The sequence below is a fragment of the Leuciscus leuciscus genome (genome assembly GCF_965113295.1).
Source record: "Leuciscus leuciscus genome assembly, chromosome: 1".
Lineage (NCBI taxonomy): Eukaryota > Metazoa > Chordata > Actinopteri > Cypriniformes > Leuciscidae > Leuciscus > Leuciscus leuciscus.
This window is the reverse complement of record NC_138725.1, coordinates 9,455,250-9,478,772: the sequence shown is the minus strand read 5'-3', so window position 1 is coordinate 9,478,772 and position 23,523 is coordinate 9,455,250. Positions and strand designations below refer to the sequence as shown.

At 40.1% G+C, this 23,523-nt stretch overlaps 2 protein-coding genes across 2 annotated transcripts in view; one reads left to right on the top strand and one right to left on the bottom strand.

Annotated features, from left to right (window-relative positions):
- The window catches only part of LOC309508312 (uncharacterized protein), a gene marked incomplete at its 3' end in the record, with an annotated part of 28,925 nt that extends 12,334 nt beyond the window's left edge, over positions 1–16,591 (top strand). Inside the window, exons 2-3 of the mRNA XM_082182881.1 lie at positions 15,599–16,475; positions 16,576–16,591. Of these exons, the coding sequence (XP_082039007.1) occupies positions 15,599–16,475; positions 16,576–16,591 (893 nt within the window). The remainder of the gene's footprint in view (positions 1–15,598; positions 16,476–16,575) is intronic.
- Positions 1–23,523, bottom strand: part of LOC309488467 (uncharacterized protein) — a 145,192-nt gene that overhangs the window by 18,563 nt on the left and 103,106 nt on the right. The window lies entirely within an intron of this gene.

The following is a 23,523-nucleotide window of genomic DNA, read 5'->3' as shown; positions in this document are numbered from 1 at the left end:
TGGGTTCTGTACCGGAAAGAGAAATGATTAGTTCATCTCTTGAGTCTTTGGGTCTGATTCTTCTGAGTCTTTCGTTCTTTTGACACCTGACGTGATGTGACAGCGCTGGACACATAAATGAGTTAATAATTCCCAAACTTTCTTATAAACAAGCATGTAGTCAGTTTTTTAAAGGAACACTTCGACTTTTTGGGACTTTAGCTTATTCACAGTATCCCCCAGAGTTAGATAAGTCCATACATACCTTTTTCATTTCTGTGCGTTCTGTAAGTGTTATTTGACGCACCCACCGCTAGCCTAGCTTAGCACAAAGACTGGATGTAAATGGATAATGGTAGCATACTAATCCCAATAAGTGACAAAATAATGCAAACATTTTCCTATTTACATGTTGTGATCTGTATAGTCACAGCGTGTACAAATAACAAGGCTATATGAGACAGAGACCATTTTTAATCGTATAAATACTGGGAACTATATTCTCACTAGGCGTAGGAGCACAGCTACGTGTGCTAAAGGATGCAGCCATCCCATCGATAATAAAGACAGGCCAAATTGGATCACCTGTTGCTGCGGTAAGTGTTCCGTTATGTTTTGAGATGACTAACATTAGCCATACTGTAACAGTGCCATGCTGATGTAATGTAACCTTAGTAGTGACACTATTACGTGAATAGGGGCTCCGTGTATCCCCTTTATTGTTATTATTGTGTTGTCATGAACACACTGTATCGCTCAATAACAAATGAGCGGCGCTAAATGTAACTCTCAGGACTGTAACATTCAACTTGCTAATGAACAGCTTCCAAAGTTTGTTACTCCTCGTCTGTGTATTCTGGCTCAAAACTATATGGTTCTGGATCTTGGTTTGATACACAGTAAAATTCCTCTGACAATTCCTAAAAGTCAGCCATGATCACGAGTCACGTCTAGCTAGTTAGTCACGTTTGTTTTGTTTACGGAACCATCAACAGGGCGTCTCGTGTGCTGCGCTAATCACTCCGCCCAAGTAACGTTAGCTGTGCTCCTACGCCTAGTGAGAATATAGTTCCCAGTATTTATACGATTAAAAATGGTCTCTGTCTCATATAGCCTTGTTATTTGTACACGCTGTGACTATACAGATCACAACATGTAAATAGGAAAATGTTTGCATTATTTTGTCACTTATTGGGATTAGTATGCTACCATTATCCATTTACATCCAGTCTTTGTGCTAAGCTAGGCTAGCGGTGGGTGCGTCAGACAGAGTTACGGCACGCACAGAAATGAAAAAGGTATGTATGGACTTATCTAACTCTGGGGGATACTGTGAATAAGCTAAAGTCCCAAAAAGTCGGAGTGTTCCTTTAACAATCGCAAAAAAAAAAATCCGTTTGAGCAAAGAAAAAACGATTTCGTGCTCAATAAATGTATTTGCTTGTTTGCTATTATCAATATTAACGTGCAATAATGACCCCTCTCACGCAGTTTACTCAGGTGCTCTCTCACAAACTCATTCTCTGCGCTCCTGTCAAGTCCATCTCTCTCTCTCTCTCAACCTCTTAATTCTGTGTTAAAACACAAAACAGCGTTACAAGTGTGCCACAAAATCAACCAATCGGAAAATTAAAGGTCAATTGTGATTGGCTGTTGGTCTCCAATCAAATCGCTAGTAGAACCAAAGCCCGTCTTGTAGAATTATAGATATCCATATATCCATATATAATCCTTTATTATATGATATCTATGGAACTATCTACAGCATCCCGGAAGCTTACTGAAAAAAAAAAAAAATCTAAAAAAATAACTGACTGTAGATTAAAGAGACTAATCTATTAGCGAGACTAATAGATTAAAACACATTTTGGTAAGTATTTTTTTTATTTTTTATTATTAACTTAAAAGTGCCCCGTTAGTTTTGTGTAGGCTATTATATAATGCTGTTGTGTTGTTTAACTTAAAATATTATATCTCCTATTGTGACTAAAGTTAGTTTGACTTATTCTTTTCAAGCATTCTAACGCTAGCACAGCCGCAGACAATGTCATCAGAACAACAACACCTAAATGTCACACCACTTTAGTCACAATTTGAGATATAATAAGACACTTATTCAAAAGACCTCAAATAACAAAGAAATACTGATTTAATGTATTTTAAAATGTTTAATATATATATATATATATATATATATATATATATATATATATATATATATATATATATATATTGATAACAAAAGCTGAATGGATCTCTATGGAGCCTCTGCTGGAAGTGTACGGTAATTACACTTTTTGGCAAAACTATATTATCTGCAACAGCAGAGGGGAGCAAAGGCAATAACCAACGACAAAAAGGGGAGGGAAGAAAAACACTAGCACGTAACACCCCCACCCTTAAAGTTAAACATTATATATATAAATGTTTATAATATACAGAAAAAAATGACCCATCACACAAGTTAAGCTCTAGAAAGGGCATCAGCAACCACATTTTCTACACCCTTTTTGTGCCGAATCTCTAGATTATAATTTTGGACTACAAGAGCCCATCGCATCAGCCTTTGATTTTGATTGTACATTCGGCACAAGAACGTAAGAGGGTTGTGATCGGTGTATACAACTACAGGATAAGTAGTAGACCCAACATATACTTCGAAATGCTGCAATGACAGCAGCAAAGCCAAAGCCTCTTTTTCTATAGTGGAGTAGTTACACTGATGTTTGTTAAATTTCCTGGAAAAAAAACAAACTGGGTGATCGATACCTTCCTCGTCCTCCTGCAACAACACAGCGCCTGCCCCAACTGCACTTGCGTCCACCTCCATCTTAAAGGGTACAGAGAAATTAGGGCCAGACAACACAGGAGAACTACATAGTAAATGCTTGATGGTTTCAAAAGCACACTGACTCTCAGCTGACCAAATGAATGCTTTTGTGGGGCTGAGCAAGTCTGTCAGAGGTTTTGCAACAGAAGAAAAATTCTTACAAAAACTTCTGTAATACCCCGCCATTCCTAAAAATCTTCTCAACTCCCGACGAGTAGTGGGTGCAGGGAAATCTCTAATGGCATCAACCTTAGCCTCTACTGGACGAACTTGACCTCTCCCCACTTTCTTACCCAAGTAAGTCACAGTAGCCTTACAGAACTCACATTTAGTCAAATTCAACGTTAATGAAGCATCAGAAAGTCGTTGAAAAACCGTAGTCAACACTGACAGGTGTTCAGGCCAAGTAGATGTATAAACAACCAGATCGTCTAAATAAGAACTACAATTAGGTACATTTGCCAGCACTGTATTCACTAACCTCTGAAAAGTCGCAGGTGCATTTCTGAGGCCGAAGGCCATAACATTATATTGCAGGAACGAGTCTGGGGTTACAAAAGCTGAAATGTCTGATGCCCTTGGTGTCAATGGCACCTGCCAATAACCTTTGAGCATATCTAGCTTTGTAACAAATTTAGCAGAACCGACATTGTCGACGCAGTCCTCCATCCTTGGCAAGGGAAAACAATCGGGTACCGTAACGGAGTTCACTCTACGATAATCGGTACAAAAACGAACTGTTCCGTCAGCTTTTGGAACTAAGATACATGGAGAGCTCCATGGACTCATGCTGGGTTTTGCAAGATCCTCCAGTAACAAATACTCAACCTCTTTCCTCATTGCAGCCCTCTTTGCAGCATTCATCCGATAAGGATGCTGTTTAATGGGAACGGCATCACGAACATTAATATCATGATAAAGCACATCAGTTTGCCTAGGTACATCCCCAAAAATCTGCGGAAAACTCTGAATCAATGTTACAATGTCCACACGCTGATCTTCTGTCAAATGACACAACAACTTAGAAGGATCAGCTAAAATCTCAGAATTAGACAATGGTGTAAAGGGCAACGGGTCAACCTGCAATCTCACCCCATCAACATCAAGCTCAAGACTACCAGGAACCGATGGTTCTATCTTACAACTCACAGCAACAGATGAAATCACGGGCCCTGTGTTCTCCTCCGAATAGTGAGATGCTTCCTTCCTGGAATGATAAGCTTTGAGCATATTAATGTGACACACACGTTTTTGTCTTTTACGATCAGGTGTTTTAACGATGTAATTAGTGTCACTTTGTTTACCCACTATCTCGTAAGGACCAACGAATTGTGCGGATAATGCAGACCCTAAAATTGGTAATAGCACGAGCACCTTATCACCAACAGAAAAAGATCGTGACACTGCGGCTTTATCAAAATGCTGTTTCATGCTAGACTGAGCTTCAGAAAGAGCTTCTTTGGCACGAGCACAGGCTTCATGAACTCGTTCACGAAAACGAGCCACATAATCAAGGATGTTCTTTGTAGGACTCAAGCCATCATCCATTTGCTCCTTCAGAACTTTCAGTGGTCCTCGCACACTATGTCCAAAAACCAATTCAGTTGGACTGAACCGTAAAGACTCCTGAGTGGTTTCACGAACAGCAAAAAGGACAAGTGGTACACCCTCATCCCACTCATTCCCTGTCTCAAAACAATATTTCTTCAGCATGGCCTTGAGTGTCTGGTGGAATCTCTCGAGCACACCTTGACTCTCTGGATGATAAGGACTGGAAGTACGGTGACGAACTCCCAATGAACCCAAAGTTTGTGTGAACAACTTCGACATACAATTTGTGCCTTGATCTGTTTGTACTAACTTAGGTAGGCCAAAAGTAGAAAAGAATTTTACTAATGCCTTAACGACCGCTTTGGATGTAATTTTTCGCAATGGCACTGCTTCTGGGTAGCGAGTCGCTACGCACATCATCGTGAGCAAAAACTGGTGTCCATTCTTTGTTTTAGGCAATGGCCCAACACAATCCACGATCACGTGCTCAAAAGGTTCACCGAGCACCGGAATTGGAACTAATGGCGCGGGAGGAATTACTTGGTTTGGTTTCCCCATAACCTGACACGTAGAGCACGTTCGGCAATAAGCTGCAACATCCCCTTTCAACCTAGGCCAAAAAAAATGACGCAACACACGGTTGTATGTCTTTGTCACCCCTAGATGTCCTGACATAACATGGTCATGGGCGAGTGAAAGAACATGTGCACGATACTCTGCAGGCACAACTACCTGACAAACAGTAGAACACTCCAAATCATCAACTACTCTAGGCCGCCATTTCCGCAATAACAAACCATCTTCAATAAAGTATGCCGTATCCCCTTTAAAATCAGACACAGCATCAAAGCACTTCATCAAAGTCTTATCATCCCGTTGGGCTTTGATTAACTTTTCACGACTAACAGGTAATGAAGATGTTAACAGACCACCAACCCTTTCTTTCCCCGTTTCCTGAGGCACGTGATCTCCTTCAAAAACATCACCATCTGTGCACATAAACGTGTCGTCTAATGTAAACTCTTTCCCCATCTTCTTCACCTGGGCACGAGTAAACACACAGGCCGGAAAAGCCTCAGGATATTTCAGAGTTAATTCTTCTGAGACAGAAGTAAGCACAGGTTTATCAAACACTTCCAATACTGGCAACACTCTACCCCCAGCCAAGTCGTTACCCAAAATGAACTCAACACCAGGCACTGGCAACGCAGGTCGCACACCGACGTCCACAAAACCTGTAACCAACTCAGTCTGTAAATGCACACGATGCAGTGGCACTTTCAATATGTCCATGCTAATACCTTGCACCAGGATACTGGAATTCAAACATGACTTCTCTGAAAACGGCAGCACATCCCCACATATGAATGAGCGTGCAGCTCCAGTGTCTCGCAGAACCCGAATCTCAACTTGATCACCAGGTTGCCCACTGAAAGATACAAAACCTTCCAACAAAAATGGTTGGTAAACAGAGTCAACAGATACCGGAAATGTTTTTACCAAACCAACAGGCTGTGCACTAGAAGAATTTTGCTGTTTCCTTTTTAGCACCATACAATCTGCAATTACATGACCCATTTTGTGACAGTAGAAACACTCACGTTTTTCTTTAACTGGTTCCACCCTTGTTTTAGCGCCAGCCGTGTGCAGCGGAAACAGTGTGGAACCATTTCTATCACAACGCATGGTACTAAACACGTTTTTATGAGTCAATGCAAACTCGTCCGCTAATACAGCAGCCTCCGACAGTTCCATCACTTTCTGTTCATTCAAGTATAAAACAATGCGTTCAGGCAAACACTTTTTAAAATCTTCAAGGAGTGTTAATTCACGCAAGGTAGAAAAATCATTAACATGACTCGAAGCACACCACTTGTCAAACAAAACTCCCTTCTCACGTGCAAATTCGACAAAGGTCTGATTACTACTTTTCCTATGATTCCGAAACTTTTGTCGGTAAGCTTCCGGCACCAATTCATATGCACGCAAAATAGCTGCTTTCACGATCTCGTATTTCATACTATCTGCTATAGACAACGTAGAAAAAACTTCCATAGCTTTTCCCACAAGCCTACATTGCAACAGCAATGTCCACACTTCCTTTGGCCACTTTAACGAAACAGCAATTCTCTCAAATGCCCCAAAATAACTGTCCACTTCCATTTCCCTGAACAACGGCACCAATGAAATGTTTTTACTTACATCAAAAACAGTGGTAGACAAGCCACGCTCTGTTGAATCTTTTCCAACTGAATCAGAAGCAAGCAAGCCAGTGGACCTAGACGAAAGCTTCCCCTCCTCTAACTCCAAACGGCGCAGCTGTACTTCTTTATCAGCCTGAATCTCAAGCCGCCGGATTTCAAGCCGCAGATCAAATTCAGCTCGTCGAGCTTGAGCTCGATCTTCCGCCTCCATGCGTATTCGAGCAAGACGAACCTTTACGTGCGCGCTCTCACCAGAGCCCGGTGTATGCGGGGAAAATGGCTCAAATGGGGGCAAACCTGTTTTAACCTCAGCCTCCGCGTCCGCCTCAACAAGCTTGACCTCCTCATCATCAGCCTCCGCGCGTTCACGTGTCATCATTCCCTCAATGATTTGATCTGCTTCTCTAACCGACTCAGGCAAACTCAAAACATTTAATTCCGAAAGACCGTCTAACACGACAGTTCTAATCTCTTTTTTCAATGACTGCCGACGAACTGAGATTTGGAAGTGTTCAGCTATTGCCAAGAGATCATCTTTACGACATTTATCAAAAATATCTAACGACGGATTCTCAATAAATCTATGCACATTCGAAGACATCACGAAGCTTACCAACAAGACAACACAAAGCTCTATCCTACAATACTGACAACACTACGATAGTCACTTGAATCGATCCACCACAAACACCCCCAGAGTAAAACAAGGGATCATGCTAACTTACCGGAACTTCCTCAATACTGAGAAACGATCCCGGACGAGCCCCCAAAATTATGTTACGTCCCCTGATGGCTTAGAGGTATGAGAAAGACGTTCATAATTAAAAGTTACAAATTAAACACTTCCCATAGTTTTGGTCTCTGGGAAGTATTGTGGGCGAATAACTCACTGACAACAAACTACTGCAAACAGGTGGTTCGCTTTATTTTCCATACAAACAAATGGAAATAAATGTAAACAAATAAACTTATTTACAGCTATATACAACTTAAGCAAAATAATTGAAAATAATTGAAATAAGTCACAGAGAGAAAGAAACTGAGCGGTGTTAAACGAACAAAATAACAAAACCAAAACACACTCTAACTAATAATCATCACCCTCTAAGCTAACTAAAAACAAAAACAGAAAATAAAGAATTCTTCAGCGCTTAACACGCCATAACTAAAACTTCACTAACTAACCAAACCAAAATTACACAGTTGCACACGCTCCTTCCCTAATGTGTCTAACAATTGTTATGCTACGTGGATGCAAGATGTAGGTCACGTGACATACTTCCCTTTTCTCTTCTCTCTGGACTGGTACAATGGTAGATCAGGTAAGGAGTCCTCTGGGTGAGCAGACAACACAATCCAATAAGAGAACAGGCAAGCGAACCACCACAAAGTCAGTACTCTACAATAACAACCATAGCACAAGCCAACAAACGCTCCAAGCTCCCCCTCTTCCGTCCTCCAGAATGGCTTAAATCCTGACCCATAGCCGATGATTGGTTGTCTCCGACCAATAGCAGCACCTAAAACTTAAAGACAGCAGAGAGCGGGAAAACAGGAAGAAACCAACAGCAGAGGGGAGCAAAGGCAATAACCAACGACAAAAAGGGGAGGGAAGAAAAACACTAGCACGTAACAGCATGCATATGAAATATTACCTTTTTTATGAAAAACAACAACAACACATTAGTATTTTGCAGTAAATAGGTACAAAAGTACTTCAAATCTCCCCAAACATAGCATTAATGTATAGATGAGAAGTAAACCAAAACAATGATATATTACGTGCATTATTAAAAATGTAAAAAAAATAAAAATAAAGAAAATAAAGAAAAATACAATCACTCTATACATTTTGTATATATTATATGTCATATCGACCCCAAATGCACTGAGTGTAAACAGGAAACTAGAGACATATGAGGAAAAGATGGTTCAGTCCTGTGTCTGCTGGGAAACTTCCCGCTAAAACTCTATAAGAATGTTTAGAGAGTGTTATCCTTCCTTTTAGGAGAACATTCTGGTAACAAAAATACAATTATCTACAGAAAACATTACAAGAACAAAACATAATGCTCTCAAAACATTCATAGAATCATTTATATAGCGCTGTTAACAACATGGATATCGAGATCATAGTATGAGCACACAGTGAATGTGCTGTGAGTAAAAGAACTACAAATAACCTTTATCTTTTGTTTGGTTTGTTTGTTTTGTTGTACTGGTGGTGTAAAGGAATACAAATATTCTCCTAGGGCATGTTTAATCATATTTTATTAAATGATTTGTAAATGCATTATTTTGTCATGACTTTTACTTGAGAGGGCCCTAATCATGATCTAATTCACTGTTAACTACTTCCCAAACTCAGCTCATGATTGATCATAAACTTACTATCAAACACACAACGAGTGTTCAGCTCAGCTCAGTGAAGTGATGTTGTGTGGTCAGAGAACAGAAGTACAGGATCATCACGACTGTGTCTGGATGGAGAGTGAACTACTGATCCCAGCAAACCTTCCCTGAGTTTTGCTCCTTCCTTTGGGTACTGTTCCACAAATATTCTTTGTGTGTTTTGAATTGTTATTTAGTATTTAGCTGTGCATAAGTCACAGTAGGGTGAGTTTGAAGGAAAGAGAGAAACACAGATCAGATAAAGAGCTTTTAAGGACAGTTATTAGTGTATTTTCTACGGTTGAAGAGGAGGATCAACTAATCCTGTGCCGTCCAGTAATGTTTATGACAAAGCTGAAATCAAGAGTTCAAGATATGATGATATTACATTATTTACATTTGTTTCAAAGTCAGGGTATTTCTTATTCCTTCTTAAAGAGGCGTTTGATTCGGTTTATCCATAATGTTAATGAATGCACTAACTATCAAACACCGGAAAAAGACTGAATGATTCGAATCTTCTGCTTTTTATGCTGGTGTGGTTTATGTTTTTTCATTTATTAATATCATAGTGATCACTGAGATATACTGTGTTTCAGGAACCAGTGGAGAGGATGAGACTCATGTGTTCATCAGTTCTGGTGAAAATGCTCGTCTGTCCTGTAATAAAACTCTTTCTGACTGCAAATCAACTACATGGGTCTACTCTAACAGATTCAGACAGTCAGCAGTTGAACTGATTGCTGGAGGGAAAGTTAAGTATAAAATAGACAGACATGAGAGACTGATCTGGAGTCTGACTGCTCTCTGAACATCAAGAACGTCAGAGGAGAAGATTATGGATTATACACCTGCAGACAATATGTGAATGACAAACACCAACCAGGATCTGATGAACGTGTTTATCTGCATGTTCTTCATGGTAAGTTTATGATTATGTGGTCAATTTACAAAAGGTTATCCCTTTAAACTCAGATGATGATTGAAGAGTCTGTGATTTGTGTCTTGTGTTCAGTTTCAGTGTCTCCATCATCATCATCATCATCTTCATCCTCACAGACTGAGATCAGTCCAGGCCGCTCTGTGACTCTCTCCTGTCAGTTGTACTCATATACTGAACTCTCCTGTGATGATCGGGTCAGTTCTGAGGGAATTGAGCTGTTGTGGGTGAATCAGGCTGGTGTTGATCTGAAGACAGACTCCAGATATCAGATATCATCATCATCTGATCAGTATCACTGTATCATCCTCACTCTGACTACAACACTCCTGAATGAAGATAACAACAGAGAGTGGAGATGTCGGCTTACTCACAAAAATCAGCTCGAGACCTCAGTCAGATTCACTGTCAAGTATTCAGGTGAGAAAACACTCTTTTCTGACAGATTTGTCAAAACTTTCACAGATTGGCTCTACTCTTCCTGATGGCTTCATACGTTTGGCAATTGTAAAATATTAGTGGTCAAAGTCATAAACTGCAGCTTCTACACAAGGTTCATGATCACATGATCACTGTCACACATCATCAGGCTGGTTTGCACTGGCTCTCACAGACTGCTTTATCATCACACAGATTATCTACAATAAAAGCTCTTTAGTCAGATTTGTCAGTGAGTTTTGATACATATGACCGGTCTTGTACAGTCTGTTGTCTGATGCTAAATAATCATAAGTGTAACTCACGCCACTCCTATGATAAATGAATAAAATCATAGTGAGGATTTATTAAACACAACTCGTCATCCCAGCACCAGAACTGAGCGTCACACTGATGAGCTTCTCAGCAAAACAGCAAAAACACCCTTCTTGCAAAGGAACGATTCGAGCGCCGTCTTCTGTTCCTGTTTTAGATAGAAAGCCAAGTCTAACTCGTTCATTGTAGCGGCCAAAGCCGTTTCACACAACTGGTGTTCATCCATAGCCATCTTGCAATGTTTACTAATGACTTCGACGTCACAGCGCTGTCGTCATCTGTTTAGCTCGCCTCTGGCCCGCCTGTATCAGATAACCCGATGTGATTGGTTCAGCTCGGATCGAGGGGCATATTTAATGAGCTCCATTACTGGACACCAGAGTAACTCACTGAGCAAATTCAACTTGTGCTCTCGCGAGAACTCTGGATTACCAGGGTGGGAGTTTTAACAGTTGTAACATCACCTACAGCAACAGCACTGATTCCAGGTGTGTATGAACGAACTACAGCAGCAGCTCCTACACAAGGTTCATGATCACATGATCTGCATTTGAATGTTTTCATTCAGGAAACGCTGAATCTTTTAGATGCCATCAATGAATAGATATTTCACATTTCACTGTTTCTGCAAACTTAGAAATGCAAATGTGCTAGAACGTCACTTAACAATTATCTTCTAACTTCAATCTCAAGGTGTCAGGAGGAGAATGACTATCAGAGGTACGACACGTTCAGAATCAGAATCAGAATCAGAAAGAGCTTTATTGCCAAGTATGCTTGCGCATACGAGGAATTTGTCTTGGTGACAGTAGCTTCCAGTACACATACAATACAAAGTGACAAGACAAGTGACAAGTAACATAGGTTTAAATAAAAAATAGAAAAAATAAAAATAAAATAAAAATAAAAGATTATAAATTATAAATATATATAAAGTTATAAGGTGCTATAATGAAATGTCTGAGGGAAGGGAATGGAATGTTCATTTATACTGACAGTTTTATAACATTAAACTATCAGTCAGTCTGTAAATACTTCATCAATAACTGTTGATAGTTGAATACAGTTTCTCTTCTTCCTCTCATGTTTCCTGCAGTGATTGTGATTATTGTTGAGATCGCAGTGTTTGCTGCTCCTACTGTGATTCTTCTTCAGATCATCTGTGCAAGAAGAGCTGGTGAGTTTTGAGCCGCACACAATCTGATGATTCACACTCATCTCATCTGGAACAATCTGCAATCATGATAAAAACACATACGAGAGGTCAGTCAATGCTTTTATTTTGCAGGGAGGAAGGACTCGAAGCACCCAGAGGAAATAGAGATGCCTGCAATATTACAATAAAATACTGGCGAGTTTTGAGCAAATCTGCAAAAACTTACAGAGGATTGTTCATCGTTTTATTTTCTTCTTCTCAGAAAACAGAGAAAAAACTCAGATCAATATGAAGAAATAGTGACACCAAGTTTAGATTTTTTTTTACAAATAAAAGGCCAGATTTTCTTTCATTTACATCCCAGTCAACACGTTGATCTCACAGTGATCTCTCCATATGATCACAAGTGTAACCTCACAGTTCACCCCGGCTAGAAATTTAATTGGACATGAACTTCATCGTTTAGACATCAAATTTTGGTTGAAAATGAAAACGTGTTGCATTGTATTATGCTACAATGGGATACAATGCTAAATCAGATATGTACAATAACATTATGATGTCCAGCAATCGATTTAAATAGTACATTGGGTTTCATTTGTTGTATATAAAACATATACATACTGAATAAATACATAGATCTGACTATTTTAAACGTGTACTTTAATGGTCCAGTGGTAGATCTTTTGCCAAGCGTGTCAGAGGTTACAGGTTCTAATCCACATTCGTATAGTTGTTGTTTTTTTCATCAAAACTGAATATGTTCATCAGTGGTTGTATATTAAGCACGGACGCGTTTGTGCACGAATAGAGAGTCTCCGCAACGGTGTAAAGCGATAGATTGAAGCTTGGGTCCGTGTGAAGACAAGAGACAAGAGAACACACAGTATCCGCTCCACTGATATCAGCGGCAACAAGCACTTTGATCACTTGATTTCAAAAAAGCGGCAAAAAGTGGTGGGGACAAAATGGACCCTGGCAAAAAGTGGTGGGTACATGTCCCACCCGTCCCAACCGCAAATTACGCCTATGCCTCCACCGAAGACCATTTTTGACCCAGGAAAAACCCTGGTATGGTACTTTTGAGATTGTTGTTTTGTAAAGTTGTTACATGGTATTTTAGCATGCTCTCTAAATTCATGACTTTTATCACACACAAAAATAAATCACTTGCTGATTTCACTTCTCCCATCACAGCCTAGATTTCGGCCCAAAATTGCAGACTGCATTAAATAATTGATTTAACTAATTGTATTTTAGGGTTGGGCCGATAGACGATATCATCGTCCATCGCGATGGCTGACAGACGTCAAACACCTTTTTCATCAGACGCTTTTATAAAACCGTTACTCAATAAAAATATTTGTTTTTTAATATTTATTTTACTCATAAAATGAACACCAGCAACAAAAAAAATATAACGTTATAACCACTGATCGATTGTTCAAATAAAGTGTTTGATTAGTTAGCAAGTACATGTTCAGGAAATGCATAATACAAATTGTATGGGTTATGTAAGTAACGGTAAACGGACTCTGCACGAAGCTCTCTTAAAGCTGTCAAATGGTGTCGCTGTTGGACACTTAATTGTGATTATTGCTGCTCTGAGGTTTCTTATAGGCTACTGGTGACTGTTTTATCGTGTTTTTTTTTTTTTTTTTTTTTTTTTTTTTTAAGAAGCATTTTTTGCCTCGGAGAAAAAAACAAGGGAATAGCGACAGTTGTGCATATAAATTACTACTTATAGGACTTGAATTACAGCCTGTGGGCAGTTTTTCTACATCCTTTTATGAACATCATTTTACACTTGGATGCTGCACAGCGGGTCATCTTAAAAGTGCCGTCGGAGCTACCAATCTCTGTAAAACGGGCGCTGGAGCCCTCTGCTGGTAGGGAATAGTAAGATGGCCGCTCGAACACTTGCGGTGGCTTCACTGCCTGCTGGCAGTTTAGTACGTAATGAGCTATCCAGTCATTATATTGATCAGTGGTTATAACACATTTATTCCTCCGCCAAGCAATGTAGTTCCAAAGAGTTTGCTAAGCAACACATGCAGCAGCAAATAATCACAAATGGCAGTTTTGGTCGAAAAATTTGTTATTTATATTTTTTTGCCACATTCAAGACCTCCTTTATCATGTGGATGAGTATCTTGAATCAATTCCGTTGTTTTTTCGATAAAATTATGAGTTGTCTTAACAGTAACTTCCAAAAGCCCATAAGAAACCAAGGCAGAAGACCGTAACACCAGTTACCGCTCTCAAATCGAGTTACGGTACTCTGCCTTTGTTCAGCCGCGCGTCAATATGAAGTTACCGTGCCGGTGTTCTATCAAATAATGCTACCTACCAGATTGTACGGTGTTCTGCCTTTGTTTTACTGTCCATTACAATTAAAATGACGGTGTAGCCTGTGTACTTTGTACAGCTGCCATCAGTCCCTGTAACTTCTAATGTCCTCAGAGCTTTGTCCTAAACAAACGCGATCAGAACAGTTAGTATGATCTGAAACCGCTCCATCGACAAACGTGCGATATCGATCGCGAAGGATTATGCAGAGTTGACAGAAAAATGTTACACATGCCGTATCAGATGAATACAACCAAAACCTAAAGCCCCGCCTCACCCAGTTCGGGTACCGGACCTGGTTGAAACACTCATGCATATAGCTGGCAGAGTGCCAAAACTTCGCTTGCGCCTTCAGCCCCGCCCTAAACACGGTCGAGACGACGCTGGACTAATATATCTATGGAGGTATTTTGTCATGTCAAATGTATTAATAATGCCATCAGAATGCAACCAAAGCACAGGATAGCAATAAGTAGATGGCTATAAATAATTGTAAATCATACAAAATAAATGCCATGATCACTAGATTTTATACAGGTGTTACTATAATGATTTTGTTAATGGTGATCAGCAACCAAATATTGATAATGTGGAAGTTACTGCCTTTTGCCTTGGCATGACTTCTCACTTTTTGCTGACAATACAAAGGCAGAGTACAGTAACTTTAAAATAGTGGTCAAAGGTCAAGTTTGAGCTCAAGATTTTTTTATGTATATAATTTTCATTACTAAAACATCTATTTGCCAGATTTCCAGTGTCCTACCTATAATTCATTTGGCGGGACAACTAAAAATCTTTAAAGTCATTTTTCTCAGTTCCACACTCTAGCGAGTTAAGGTCTTTTGCCTTTGTAGGGCAGGATAGCAGTCTGGGTGGCACGACTTGCTCCCTTACCAATGATTTATTACACACTCACTTACTAAACGGTCACATTGTGTCACGAGAGTGGCTTTTATACTTTCTGCAGTGGTGTTCTGCTATTCTTGCAAACTTTTCTCATCCAAAAGGCACGCCTTTTAGTGCATTAGTGCCATTAGTGCATTAGCTGGAATCCGTGGGGAAGCAGATCCACGATGGTGCCATTAGTGCCATTGTTAATCCTGTATGATGGGGCATACAGGTGCAATACTGTTGTCGTGTCATGTACATATATACATATATAGTTGCCCTTTCATTCTTTGTGTTATTGTGCTTTTACCTTAGTTTGTAGGGTACAGAGATGTCTGTGAACAGTCATGGTATGTGTTGTGAATAAATGCTAAAATGTAATACCACAAGTGTATTTGATGTCACATAACATGTACCGCTAGCATTGCACGCGTGGTCGCGCCAATCGATCGTCTTATTTACACCCGTATCACTGAAAGCTATAATTCGCCATCATAGCACATCTGCTATAATGGCGAATATAACGGATGTGTGTCTAACGTTACCTTTGAGTGCAGGTGAGGACACGTTCGAGCTGCATTCTGTGCAGTTAGAGCTGGAATCCGTGGAGAAGCAGATCCGCGACCTACTAGAGAGACAGGCCGAGCTGCGAGATCGGCGATCCGTGCTTAAAACATCACGCGCCGATGCTCACAAGTCAGTGGGTAGTAACCTTTTTACTCCGACCTCGTCTACTCCGTGTGTTTCTCTGCCCAGGACGCGATCATCCCTGGTTTCATTCACTCCGGTACCGACACAACACCATGGACCCTGGGTGATTCCACAGCGGAAGTCGCGAGCCCGGACCAGAGCAAGGACCTCTCTGCCCCTCCCGGTCTTCGAGATCTCCACACGGAACTGCTTCTCCCCTCTACGCGAGACGGAACGCGACGCTGTGATCATCGGCAGTTCCATCGTCCGGCATGTCCACGCCACCATAGGTAAAGGTAAGGTGCGCACTCACTGCTTTCCTGGTGCTCGTGTTCTTGATGTCGCTGCGCAGGTCCCCGAGATCCTGAACGGTGACGAGCGCATCGGAGCTGTCGTACTGCACGCGGGAACGAACGACATCAGGCTGCGGCAGACGGAGGTTCTGAAGAAGGACTACAGGAGCCTGATCGAGACGGTACGCAGCACATCGCCTGAAACAACGATCATCGTGTCTGGACCGCTTCCCACGTACCGACTAGGACATGAAAGGTTCAGTAGATTATTTGCTCTAAATGAATGGCTAATGTCATGGTGTAATGAACAGAAACTGCTCTTTGTAAATAATTGGAATCTGTTCTGGGAGCGACCTATAGGCTCTTCCGTGCTGATGGCCTTCACCCCAGCAGAATCGGAGCGGCTCTTCTGTCGGACAACATCTCCAAGGCGTTACACACCATATGACTAGTAAGTCAAAGTCCAAATCACACTCTTTGCTGTCCAAACTTAATCGATATAAGTACCAATGTAGAACATTATATTGAAACTGTGTCTATTCCTCGTTTAGTGAGGTCAAACATTAAATCTACTGTAGGATCTAGGAAAAATCTAATTGTGATTAAACCAGAAAATCTCAATATTAGTGTACAAAAACAATTTATAAAGCTAGGTCTTCTAAACATTAGATCACTCACACCTAAGGCGGTTATTGTGAATGAAATGGTCACAGATAATAGTTTAGATGTACTTTGCCTTACTGAAACCTGGCTTAAACCAAATGATTATTTTGGTCTAAATGAGTCTACTCCATCAGGATACTGTTATAAGCATGAGCCCCGTCTGATTGGTCGTGGCGGCGGTGTTGCAACAATCTATAAAGATATTCTTAATGTTACCCAGAAAACAGGTGACAAGTTTAATTCATCTGAAGTACTTGTGCTAAATGTTACGCTCTTAGATGTAAGAAAGAAATCCCTTTTATCTCTAGCCTTGGCTACTGTATATAGACCGCCAGGGCCTTACGCTGATTTCTTAAAAGAGTTTGCAGACTTTCTCTCAGATCTATTGGTCAATGTCGATAAAGCATTAATTGTTGGAGATTTTAACATACACGTAGATAATTCAAATGATGCGTTAGGGGCTGCGTTTACAGATTTATTAAACTCCTTTGGGGTCAAGCAAAACGTTACCGGACCAACTCATCGTTTTAATCATACACTCGATTTAATTATATCATATGGAACCGATCCAACCAATATAGATATTATACCGCAAAGTGATGAAGTCACTGACCATTACATGGTAACTTGCATACTACGTACTGCTGAAATTTGTCATGTTGCGTCACGTTATCGACCAGGCAGAACAATCCTTCCAACCACTATAGATAGATTCTCAAATAGCTTACCTGATCTATCTCAGTTGCTCAGTGAACCCAAACAAACAGATGAACTAGAGGAAATGACTAGCACTATGAGCACCATTTTCTCTAGTACATTAGACATCGTTGCACCAATTAGATTAAAAAAGGTTAGAGAGAAAACGAAAGCACCATGGTACAACAGTGCTACGCATGTTATCAAGAGAGAAACTCGTAATTTAGAGCGTAAATGGAAACAAACTAATTTAGAGGTCTTTAGAATCGCGTGGAAAGACAGTATGTCACGTTATAAAAAGGCCCTAAAAGCGGCCAGGGCTGAGCACCTCCACAAACTAATAGAAAATAACCAAAATAATCCAAGGTTTTTATTTAACACTGTGGCTAGACTAACAAATAAACAGAAGTTACCTGAGCAAAATATCCCGTTAAAGTTTAGTAGTAATGATTTTATGAATTTCTTCACTGAGAAAATAGAAAGCATCAGAAACACAATTGTAAATGTACAATCTTTAATGGTGTCTTATGATTCAGCCTCAATTATCCCTCAAGAACAACTACACCGCTTTACTACTATAGGACAGGAAGAGCTAAATAAACTTATCACTTCATCTAAAACAACAACATGTTTATTAGATCCAATACCCACTAAACTACTGAAAGAAGTGTTACCTGTAGTGGAAGAGCCTCTTCTCAATATTATTAACTCATCTTTATCTTTAGGTCATGTTCCAAGAATATTCAAGTTGGCAGTTATAAAACCTCTCATTAAGAAACCACAATTAGATCATAATAATCTAGCAAATTACAGACCGATTTCAAATCTTCCATTTATGTCTAAAATACTAGAAAAAGTTGTGTCTGCTCAACTGGGCTCTTTCTTGCAAGAAAATGATATCTATGAAAAATTTCAGTCAGGATTCAGGCCGGATCATAGCACTGAAACTGCGCTCGTTAAAATTACAAATGATTTACTTCTAGCTTCTGACCAAGACTTTTTACTCGATCTTAGCGCTGCGTTCGACACTATAGATCACAAAATACTCTTAGATCGACTACAAAAATACACTGGTGTTCATGGACAGGCATTAAGCTGGTTTAGATCGTACTTATCAGACCGCTACCATTTTGTCTGTTTAAATGGGGAAAAATCGAAGATAACGTCAGTAAACTATGGAGTGCCGCAAGGATCTGTGTTAGGCCCTCTGTTATTCTCAATATATATGATGCCACTTGGTAATATTATAAGAAAACATGGAATTAATTTCCACTGTTATGCAGATGACACTCAATTATATATTTCATCACGACCAGATGAAAATAATAAATTATCTAAATTGACAGAGTGTGTTAAAGATATAAAATACTGGATGACGTGTAATTTTCTGCTATTAAATTCAGATAAAACGGAGGTATTACTTATTAGTCCAAAAAACTGCCCACAAAACCTCTTACAATACAACTTTAATTTAGAAGGATGTCCTGTTACTTTATCCTCTACAGTAAAAGACCTGGGTGTTATATTAGACCGCAACTTGTCTTTTGAAAATCATATTTCATATGTTACAAGAACAGCCTTTTTCCACCTTAGAAACATTGCTAAGCTACGTAACATGCTATCTGTTTCTGATGCAGAAAAGTTAGTTCATGCATTCATGACCTCGAGACTAGATTACTGTAATGCCTTATTAGCTGGTTGTCCTGCATCCTCAATAAACAAGCTACAGTTAGTGCAAAATGCAGCCGCTAGAGTTCTTACTAGATCAAGAAAATATGATCATATAACACCGATTCTATCATCTCTACACTGGTTACCTATAAAGTTCCGTATCAATTACAAAGTATTACTACTGACCTATAAAGCCCTAAATGGTTTAGCTCCCCTGTATTTAACGGAACTTCTATCGCCCTACAATCCATCGCGCTCTTTAAGATCACTAAATTCGAGGCTTCTGGTCATTCCTAGGATATCTAAGTCCACTAAAGGAGGGAGGGCGTTTTCACATTTAGCTCCTAAACTCTGGAATAGTCTTCCTGGTATTGTTCGCTGTCCCAGTTTAAAACTAGATTAAAGACACATCTCTTTAGCCAAGCATTCACATAATACTTACCTTTTATACTACAGTTGAATCAGATTGAATGCATTAATATTATGAACAGCAGCTACGCTAATTATTTCCCATCTGCTTTTCTGTTGTTATCTCGGGACGCTAGTGATAGTGATCTAAATACAGATCGTCAGCTCCAGTTTGTATCCAGCCTCCCATGGAAACTACAGATGCCCCAACACCCGTGAAGAGCCGACTCGACGCCCGTGAAGAGACGACTCGACGCCCGTGAAGAGACGACTCAACGCCCGTGAAGAGACGACTCGACGCCCGTGAAGAGACGACTCGACGCCCGTGAAGAGCCGACTCGACGCCCGTGAAGAGACGACTCGACGCCCGTGAAGAGACGACTCGACGCTGGCGATATGTTTATGCCCTAAATCAATACATGATTAACTAACTGTATTTCTCTATGTACATTTCTGAAATGCACTTTCTGTAAAGCTGCTTTGAAACAATATGTATTGTGAAAAGCGCTATACAAATAAATTTGAATTGAATTGAATTGAACATGAATGACTGTAGCAATTTACCTTGTATATCAACATGTCACCACTAAAGCCTTGTCTTGCATGTGTACTATATTTTCATTTTATGACTAGTATGCAAGTAACATCACAGGTTTATCATGGACAAACTATTTTTCTAGCAGGAATACTATTGAATGTTACCATAAAATAAAAAAAGGTTACAGGAATAGTACGAAACAATTACACTATTAAGGACCACAGGTTCATTATAGTAAATTACAAGTATTACTGCAGGAATATAAAGCCTATTAAAGATTAACAGTCATTAAAGATGAATCTAGAAAAGACACCAACCTGCTTGTTCCTTGTGTTTTATTCTCCAGGGTTCTGGTTCACTCGAGTTCTCAATCTCTTCTTTTAACAAACACGATCTTCTCAGTTCAGTTGCAGCAACTCCAGATATTCCTGCTCGATTCAAAACTTCTAGTCACGTCTATGAGAATGGGAACATTACAGGCATGTATTGACCCGATTCAAAATATTTCTAGACTTAAAGTACATTAACAACAGTTTGTATAAAGCCAGAAGCACGATGTATAACACCAGAGATCAAGCTGTAAACCAGGGGTGGGCAATTAATTCCACAAGATGCCACATGAGAAACTTGGGCGGTTGTAGAGGGCCGGACCAACACACTTAACTCAGTTCTTCCCAATATATTATTTCTCTTTATAAAAAACAGCAAATGAATGAAATGAAAATATGGAGCACACAATTATATCACTATTTAATGAACATTCACAAAAACAGTTTTGAAAATGTGCATTTTTTTTTGTTGCTGTATTTCAAAAACTAGCATCACAACTTTATACAAAAAAGCAAGTATTTCAAAGACCAGCATCACATTAACTATACAAAAAAGCAATAAATATAATTTATGTAGAAAAATCAGTTGCCTTGACTTTTAAAGCAGCAGTCCATAACTGTTGGCACTCTAGCGGTTAATAAACAGAACTGCAAGTGTCTTGCGGAAGAACATTGCAGCCGGAGCTACTTCTCTCATGTCTATGACGAGTCTATGTCACTGCAGCGGTTAACCCGACCGGCCTAAAATAGTCTGAATATAAACACTGATTATAGGTGTACCATAGTTATTCATGATAAGACAAAAACACGGCTTGGAAAATGAACTCATGATGTACTCGCTCAATATATAATTTTTGTAAATTTTGAACAAACAAAAAAAGTTATGGGCTCCAGCTCTAATTTACCAAATACTTCACGCGGGCCGGTCAAGAATAGCCAGAGGGCCTGATGTGGCCCGGGGGCCGTACAATGCCCAGGTCTGCTGTAAACTAATCTTGAAAACAAAAGCATGACTTACCGCCACCTGCTGGACTGGAGAGTGAAGCGTTGAGAGGAGGGAAAAGACTAGACAAAATGTTTACCTGTAGATGGATGCGGTCATGCGGATATAGTTCAAATAATGCTTTTAAGAACACAAATACACCTCAAAACAGTAATAAATCACAGTCTTTATATGAAATATGAGGAGTAATCAGTCAGGAAAATCTGAGAGAACAGTAAGGGCATCATGTAGCCTATAAAACTTTACGTAGTTTTCATCCTAAAAGTGTGCGCCCGCACAAACGTTTTTTAAGGTTTATAAATCCATGGGTACGCCATAACCTGTGCAAAATTCAAGACATTCACTAAATAAATCACAACAAAACATGAATTTAGTTAGACAGTTCATTTTAATGTGGACAGTAAAATATTTTGAAAAAAACTCCCACAAAAGTGATTACATATAATCACTGAAATACAATCTTAATTTATCATAAAATCACATCATTTCATGATTTTCAAGAATCATTAAAATCACACCATTTAGCATAGATTTACTTCCCACTCTTACAGGTAGCTACATATTACTGAGATAAGGGAACGAGTATTGCGTAGCTATATGCTATGGGGAAAACTCCTTTTTCTCCAAATACTGACGTCTTTTTATAAAATAATGCAGTGCTACTGCACAGCCATAACAGTGCAGAGACTAAACGCACGCTATTGGCTGGTCGGTGGGAACTGCACGAACTTATGGCAGAGTGGCGGAGCTGCGCAAATAAATCAGTGCACCTCCCGCCGATCTGAGCACAGAGCCCGCCAGAAGGGGCGGGGCATCTGCCTATAAAAGATGCTCATTTCGCCACAGGATTCAGGTTTAAATCGACTGAAGAGACGAACAGCAAGTCGTGTGCGGTAGCAATAAGGCAGAACACCCTAGCAACCATCCAAAATACCTTAGAAACCACCTAGCAACACCATAGCAACCACTCAGAACACCCTAGCAACCGCCTAGCAACCACCCAAAAGACCCTAGCAACCACCCAAAATATCATAGCAACCGCCTAGCAACCACCCAGAATACCATAGCAACCACCAAAAAGAACCTAACAACCACCCATAACACCCTAGTAACCGCCTAGCAACCACCCAGAATACCTTAGCAACACCATAGCAACCACCCAGAATACCCTAGCAAACACTTAGCAACATCATAGCAACCACCCAGAACACCCTAGTTCCCTTATCTCAGGGAACCGAGGTTACATTAGTAACCGAGTCGTTCCCTTTCAAATGGTCAGTCGTATTGCGTAGCTATACGCTATGGCAGGGTTTCTCAAACCCTCCAGGACCGAGTTTGAGAAATCCTGAGCTTTGGGGAACCAATCCAATCACACCGTGCTATGTTTGAGCAGAACGACATGCTCTATGTCGCAAGTGTGGGATGCTTGTAATAGGGTCCCAAGGCAGAGGGCTAATGTGGCTGCCACATAGGATCAGCCGGCCGCTTCACATACATCGCAAATAGATACTCTACTGGACCATGCCCAGGAGGAGGCCATGCCTCTGGTGGAATGTGCTTTGACGCCTATGGGGCATTGTAGACCGATAGAAGCGTAGGCAAGAGCGATAGCATCCACCAGCCTACAGGATAACCTTTGCTTTGTGATGGGAGGCCCTTTGGTGCAGCCTCCGAAGCTTACAAAGAGCTGTTCCGACTGTTAACACTCTTAATGGAAGATTTTTTTTTTTTTATCAGAACAACTATGAGAAATCCTTAGAATTATATCGGAAATGTTGATTAGACTATAAATTAGTTCAGTCATTCAGGTCAATTGATGATTGTCAAAACATAACCAACACCACCTGATCAACTTTTCTCTTGTCTCCAGTTATGCTTAAAACAGGGAAGTCTTTCCTTTGAGTTTTCCACGTACAGTCGACACCGTTGTCAAAATGATCCCCACTCACACAGATCCACGAAAACGACTAAAAACACTGTATTCTGCTGCCAGGCCATCAGATGGCGATGAAACACTATAGACTGAACACGTAATACATGCCTGTGCATGACCTCATCGTCTTCAGAGATTCACATTTTGATTGTTTACGAGGAGACCGGTTTCAACCGTTTGCGTTATCAGGCCCCAAAACACCATTTTGTCGTGTAAATGAACGAAAACTATTAAATTATAGTTAATTATTAACTGATT